We start from the raw sequence: 6,513 nt of genomic DNA, 5'->3' as shown, positions 1-6,513 counted from the left end.
ACGGTCAATGTGGCTTACTACAGAGAAGTGGCCTTTAGAATCACTGGAGCACTTAGAATAGATACCTTACACGCAGTGAGTTTAAATCACATATGAAGCTGCATGCAATCTTATTTATCTTACTTTTACACCTCTTTGGCTCTGCAGTGATTTCAGCTGTGTCACGTGCTTGTTTTGATTTCCTCTCCAGCTGAAGTTTAAAATCCTGGAGCTGGTGACCAGTGCGTCAGTGGAGCTCCCCTCCTCCAGCCCCATGTTTTTACATGAAGAGAGGCCTGTTAGACATGTGAGTCGACAACAACTAGTGCTATAAATTGCCTCTGTCCTGGTCTGGTTTTTAAGCCTTACCACATGCTCTGTTCTTAAGATCAGCTGTTAAAATTTGGTGCAATGGAGTTAAAGTATTCTAATAGTATATCACGTGCAATGTTACCATTCATGTAAAACTAAGAATTCTTCAACAGGCACCTCTTTCTATTAAAAGAAACTCCATAGTTTCTGCTACAGCTGAGCTCACCAGTGCAGAAGTGAAGCAGTGAATAATCACGCTGTATATGTTGGTATTGGAGCGCACATGCTGTGTGGTGCTCAGGGACCGAAAGGACCAGCGGCACAACGTGTACGAGTCAGGACTCAAACACTACTCTTTGCTGCCATCTGTTGGCCATTACAAACTGCCAGACTGTGTCGTCACATTTATTGATGTAAAAGGTGGATGGATTTACTTGATGGGTCTGTGGTGCTACTGTTTTAATTCAAAACTAATTCCTCTAATGTTTTCAGCCCTATGTGAAAACTCATGAATGGCCATTATCTTATTCTACGTAGCTCACAAAGGTCGATTTTTAATAGCAGTTGCAAATATCTCAGCTTAAAATACAGTTTTATCTATTGGTAGAAGTGGCTTACCTGCCCCCACAAGATGAATAATATTACTGTTACCAGCACAGCGTGGCTAACACTGAGTTCAGTCTGTGTTCTTAAGATAAAAGAAATTGTGCCTTCTCATTTTTGCCAACAGATAATATTGGAGATCAGGAAGGAGGGAGATTACAGAATCCCTACTTGGATTATCATTGGGAGCACGCTGGGAGGACTCTTATTGTTAGCCCTGCTCAGCCTCGCTCTATGGAAGGTAAGTTGTTGGGGTGTGCAGTTTTTAGTTAGCTGAATGAAAGCTTTTAAGTTATTACAGATATTTACCTGAGGACCTACTGTTGGTCACAGGTGAAAAATTAGTGGGGAAAATTGTTTTATAACCTCAGTGGCTTTAGCATATGATTCCCATCATTTTCAGGATAATGGAATGTACATTAATGTCGTTAGTGTACAAAAGTGAACAACTTTGAGTTGACTTGAAGAAATCCTTTATCTAGGGGGGCAAATGGAAGAAAACCATGCCAGCAGAATTCCTCCACAGCACAGAGTCTTGTCTGTATATCTGCAAAAACAGCAGCACATCTTTCTGCTACCAGACTGATCAGGATGTCTTACAGTATCAGAAGTTGTCTTACGCTCTGTAAATGTAAGCAATAGTCAGATGATTATTGTAGTGTAGGGTTAGACTGCCATCATGTGGCAGAGAATAAAAGAGTCTTTGAATAACAGTCTGAAAAAAATATTGTATGTACCAAAGCTGCCTGTAGTCTAAACAAATATCCCTATGACAGAGTAAAGCTGTTTAGTTATATTTATTTCTTATTTCTGCTGAAATAATGGTACAGTTGCATATTATCCATAGTCTAGACCTTTTATCGTCAAGTAAAGGTCAAGACAGCAATAAAGACAGCCTCGTCTTTATGCTCAGTACGGGATCCACTGACAGAAACACAGAATCTGTCTGAATATGAGTAGTTGTGCTTTTTGTTTTGCATGTCTGGGGTGGAGGTTTACAAGCTGGTGGCCTCTCATAATGTATTATAAAAATGTACCTTTTAAAAGCATGTCCTGATTTCTCTGAATCTCTGATGAGTCACCACAGCATCTGATTTTTAGTAAATATCTTAAGGATTTAATGAATTGAGACATTTGGTTTTAAGCTGTCCAGGTTGGTTATAGCTGTGGATTCCAATATGTACATTGATAATGACTCAAATTGGTTTTATCAGCATTACAGATTCTTACCCAGCATGTGTCTGACCCCAAACATACCAAAGGACACACACTTTACCTTACATTTTTATTACTGATCGTCACTGTATTCCTTTTAAGTTGTGTTTTCATGTGCCTCTCTAGCCTGTTCAAAGTGCATTTAGCTGTGGCATCTTAAATTCCTTTATTGCTGATCATTTTTCTTCGTTCATCAATCCATCCACCCACTTATCCAATTCAGGGTCGTGGAGGAGCTGGAGCCTATCCCAGCCATCACAGGGCAAGAGGCAGGGTACATGCTGGACAGGTCGCCAGCCTGTCACTGAGAGAGAGAGACAACCATTCACACCTATGGGCAATTTAGAATCCCCAATTAACTTAACCCCAATAACAGCACTAATTGAAGGAGGAAGCCAGAGTACCTGGAGAGAGCCCATGCAAACTCCACACAGAAAGGCCCCAGCCAGATGGTGGCTTCTTGCTATGAGACAGTGCTAATCACTGCACCACCGTGCTGCCCAATAAATTTTATGATGCTTTTAATTAGTGATGTTGAACTCTCACTGGATCTATTTAGTGATAAATGTCTTTCCATTTTAGATAAGTCTGGCCTGTTGAAACAAGATTAGCTCCTGTTTCACACTCCTCTCCTTGGATAAATGACAGCATTTGCTGTTTAAAGCATTCTTGTCAAAACGTTGAGCACTTGTGGAGATCAACTCATTCACAGGTTCACCTCCTTCATTACGAGGATCTTTTAGTTTTTTTTTAACACTTCAGTAAGAGATGTGAAGGCTGCCTATTTTTCAAACCTGACTTCATAGAGCAGAGGTAATTCCAGGCTGTTATTAGACACCATTAGTGATATTGTTACTCCTGCTCCAGCTGTCCCAATTTTTTCAAATGAAGATTGTGAAAACATTCCTTATTTTCCTCGTAGGAAAAAAAAAAAAAAAAAAGAAATCAGTATTGTGGGAAGTAATATTTCTCCTGATGCTTCTTTGCAGTCTGTTCCTTTTTCTTCCTCTTTTTATGTTTTTTTTATTTTGATTTTTACCTGAGCAGGTCCTGCTCTCAACATTTTACCTGCATCTTTGTTCATTTTTGTTCTATAATCAGCACTTCACTGGTATCTGGTCAAGTCCCTGCTTATTTTAAGAATGCCATCCACCCACATTTTTAGAAAAAAAAAACAAAAACAAAACAAGCTTGATTCTTCTCTTAGCAGCGACAGACCAAGTTCACTGAAACAGATCTCTCCAGAGTCTCCAGTGACCTCTTGATGTGAAGTGATGCAGGACAATATTCAGTTTTACTGATGTCAGATTTGACCTCTGCCTTTGTTACTGGTGACCGTCGCATTATGTTCAATAGGCTGAGATGTTGGGTGAGTGTATCGGGTTATGCTTTGGAGTGGTTCTCCTCATATCTGTCTGAACGATCCTTTTCTGCGACTGCGTCTAAAGCCGGGTCCTCTTCCACTTCTCCTGCCTACGGTGTGCCACACTGATGTGCCTGTACTGTTTCTGTTATATCTGCTCTTTCTTCAGCACATTTTGAGCACTTTTAAGGACATTTCTTATCACTGCCGTGACATTCAGTTATATCTCTTTTAAGCCCCAAGATGTTTCTAAGCTACAGAACTTGCATAGGTGCTCTAAAGACTCTATCAAAAGTTGGGTGGCTGACATTTTTCTCCAACTGAAGTGAAAATAGAAGTTCTTGTTTGTGCCCCTGACAGATTTGTGCCTGAGGTAATCGAAACTCTGGGTCCCTTTGCCACATTTGATTAATCAGGAACCTCGGAGCAGCTTTTGACTCAGTTTTCAGTCTGGATGCTCACATTAAATCTCTGGTTCGCTTTGATCACTTAAGAAGTATTGCCCAGTTAAGTTTTTTTGTGTCACACTCTGAATTGGCAGTTGTTATTTTGTGATTTTATTTCATCGCTTGTCTTAACAAAACCACTTTAAGACCTGAACAAACTTCAGGTTGAAGTACTCTCACGTCACACTGTTGCTAATTCAGTTGCCCTGGTTACCCATTAACCTCAGAATCCACTTTAAGATTCTGGTTTTCACTTTTAGAGCTCTGCATGGACGAGCACCAGTGTACGTCAGTGAACTTTTACATCCACACATCCCCAGCAGGTCCCTGAGGTCATGTGATCAGGGCCCACCGGCTGCGCATCATACAAAGTTCAGAATGAAAAGACGGAGCTTTTGCAACAGTGGCCCCCATACTCGAACTCTCTCTCTTTCAAAAAGCAGCTAAAATCACATCTTTTTAAACTTGCTTTTGGGTAACTTTCTGTTTTGATGTTCTAGCATTTTTGTTGATATTTACTGTATCTTGAAAGATGCTGTATAAATTTTTACTTACTCTCCTTACTTATTATCCTTAGAGGGTAATAACTAATGACTTTACATTTTTAGCAGCTTTGTGCCACATAGTAATTATTAGCAGCTTATTGGAAGAGTAGGAACATAGTCAACATTTTACATGTTAGCATCAGTATGTCAGCATGGTGGCTGGAAATAAAAGACCACTGTAGCCTCACAGCCTTCTAAAACATTTTATTTTAAGTTTCAGTTTGTAATATTTGGGGTGCATCTGCTGTCGCAAGCAAATTATTCCATCTGTGTGCTGCATAAGTACAAACAATCCCAGTACCACATTTGTGTTTGAAGCATTACTTCTTGTCTAATTTCTCTCTGCTCTCCCATCCAGCTTGGATTCTTCCGGAGGCAGAAGCGAAGGGAAGAGGATGAACAGGAGGCCAACGGTAAAGTGGCAGAAGAACGATAACGCAGGCTGAGGGCCCCCAGCAGACAGACACCCTTACCACAGGGGACCCGACACTCAGGGACCAGTCCACCTCCCCCGCTCCCTACCACCACCACCACAGTGGCACCGCATACACAGCTCCACCTTATTATTATTGCTGAAGAAAGGCTTTTTCAGTGCACTGGATCTGTCCTGCGCCACAACCCCTGACCCCAAGAGTCAGCACTGTCACACTCACTTAGCATTCCTGCACTGTTGTGACTGTTATTTAGGGCCTTCTTTGTCTATGTATTCCACTGCTCTGGATGTCATCTCCTCAGAGATCTTGGAGCTCTAATTGTGTTGTTTTCAGGCTGGAGCTCTGGTGCTTTTTCCGGCTGTTTTCTACAGAAGAAAAGAGCCACATTCAGTCAATCTGTTTCAAGATTTTCAGGCCACTATTTGCATTTGAGGCAAATGTTAGCCAGTCATTCTTTTTGTCTTTTCCTGATGTGTAGGCTATTTATTTAACTGCTTTGGTTAAAATACATGAAAAAACCTCAAGGGTGTTTTTCCACCCGAAAGCTACCACAAATGTAAAGTCCTTATACTGTATATTAAATTCATTCTTTAAAATTTTTTATTTGCAATACATTCAGTCAATTTGCATAATAATTTATGATGAAACAAAACAAAAAATCAAAGTCACTAGAGAACAAAGAAGATTCATGATGTTTAACTTTTAGAGACTTTTCTTAATCCTTGGAGAAGAATCTTCTGAATGCATCATATCATCATCATCAGAGTTCACTCATTTTAATATTTACATCCTGGGAATCACACAGGGCGGTCTTTAAACATTTGATGCACTTTTTACTTTGTACAAAATTAACTTGAATTTTGTAAATAGACAATTATCTTTTTTTTTTATATCCTTTCAGTATAATAATAATGGTTTTCTGACAGTTCAGTGTGGTTCATGGCATTATTTTATAACTTAAGTGGCAAGGCAAGTTCAATACCTTAAATCAGCTTTGTTTCACTGAACCTGTTACAATAGGAGACGGCTGCATGCCTTTTAACATGCACTGCATCAGAGCAAAGGGTGTGTTTATAATGTTGCTGGCAGTTTTTGGACATTTGAAATAATTCTAAATGGAACTGTAAGTAAATGATAAGCAGAAGCCATAAACATGAGTCCAGTGAATGTACAACTTCTGGAGTTGTCTTCTTTTTGAAGAGGTGTGAAGAGCTGTAATATGCCTACAAATAAAACAATATATGTCTATGAGTGTCTTTTTAACATGTATCTGAGGGGTTTCAACTGTATAAAAATAGGCTGTAACAGGTGAGAGTTGCTGCCTGTGTGATTCCAGTTCTTCAAATACAGAGAGTGGGAGAACAGGAGTCGTGACTAACTAATAAGAGAAGGATAAATGTACACTATGTTGCTCATCTGTCTTCACACACATATTAACTTGAGTGACTTCCCATTCTTAATCCACAGGGTTTAACATGATGTTGCCCACCCTTCAACAGCTTCAACTCTTCTGGGAAGGCATTTCACAAGGTTTAGGAGTGTTTATGGGAATTTTTGACCATTCTTCCAGAAGCACATTTGTGACATCAGACACTGATGTTGGACAAGAAGGCTTG

General features: G+C 39.9%; 1 protein-coding gene across 1 annotated transcript in view; it reads left to right on the top strand.

Moving 5' to 3' along the window:
- The window catches only part of itga11a (integrin, alpha 11a), a 50,683-nt gene extending 44,557 nt beyond the window's left edge, over window positions 1-6,126 (top strand). Inside the window, exons 27-30 of the mRNA XM_030721571.1 lie at window positions 1-75; window positions 191-286; window positions 1,022-1,135; window positions 4,822-6,126. The exon at window positions 1-75 is cut by the window's left edge and continues 36 nt beyond it. Of these exons, the coding sequence (XP_030577431.1) occupies window positions 1-75; window positions 191-286; window positions 1,022-1,135; window positions 4,822-4,899 (363 nt within the window). The 3' untranslated portion in view covers window positions 4,900-6,126. The remainder of the gene's footprint in view (window positions 76-190; window positions 287-1,021; window positions 1,136-4,821) is intronic.
- Window positions 6,127-6,513: the final 387 nt, after the last annotated feature.

This window comes from Archocentrus centrarchus, chromosome 3, assembly GCF_007364275.1.
Source record: "Archocentrus centrarchus isolate MPI-CPG fArcCen1 chromosome 3, fArcCen1, whole genome shotgun sequence".
NCBI classification, from domain to species: domain Eukaryota; kingdom Metazoa; phylum Chordata; class Actinopteri; order Cichliformes; family Cichlidae; genus Archocentrus; species Archocentrus centrarchus.
Note: the sequence above shows the minus strand (reverse complement) of the source record. Positions and strands in the feature narration are given on the sequence as shown.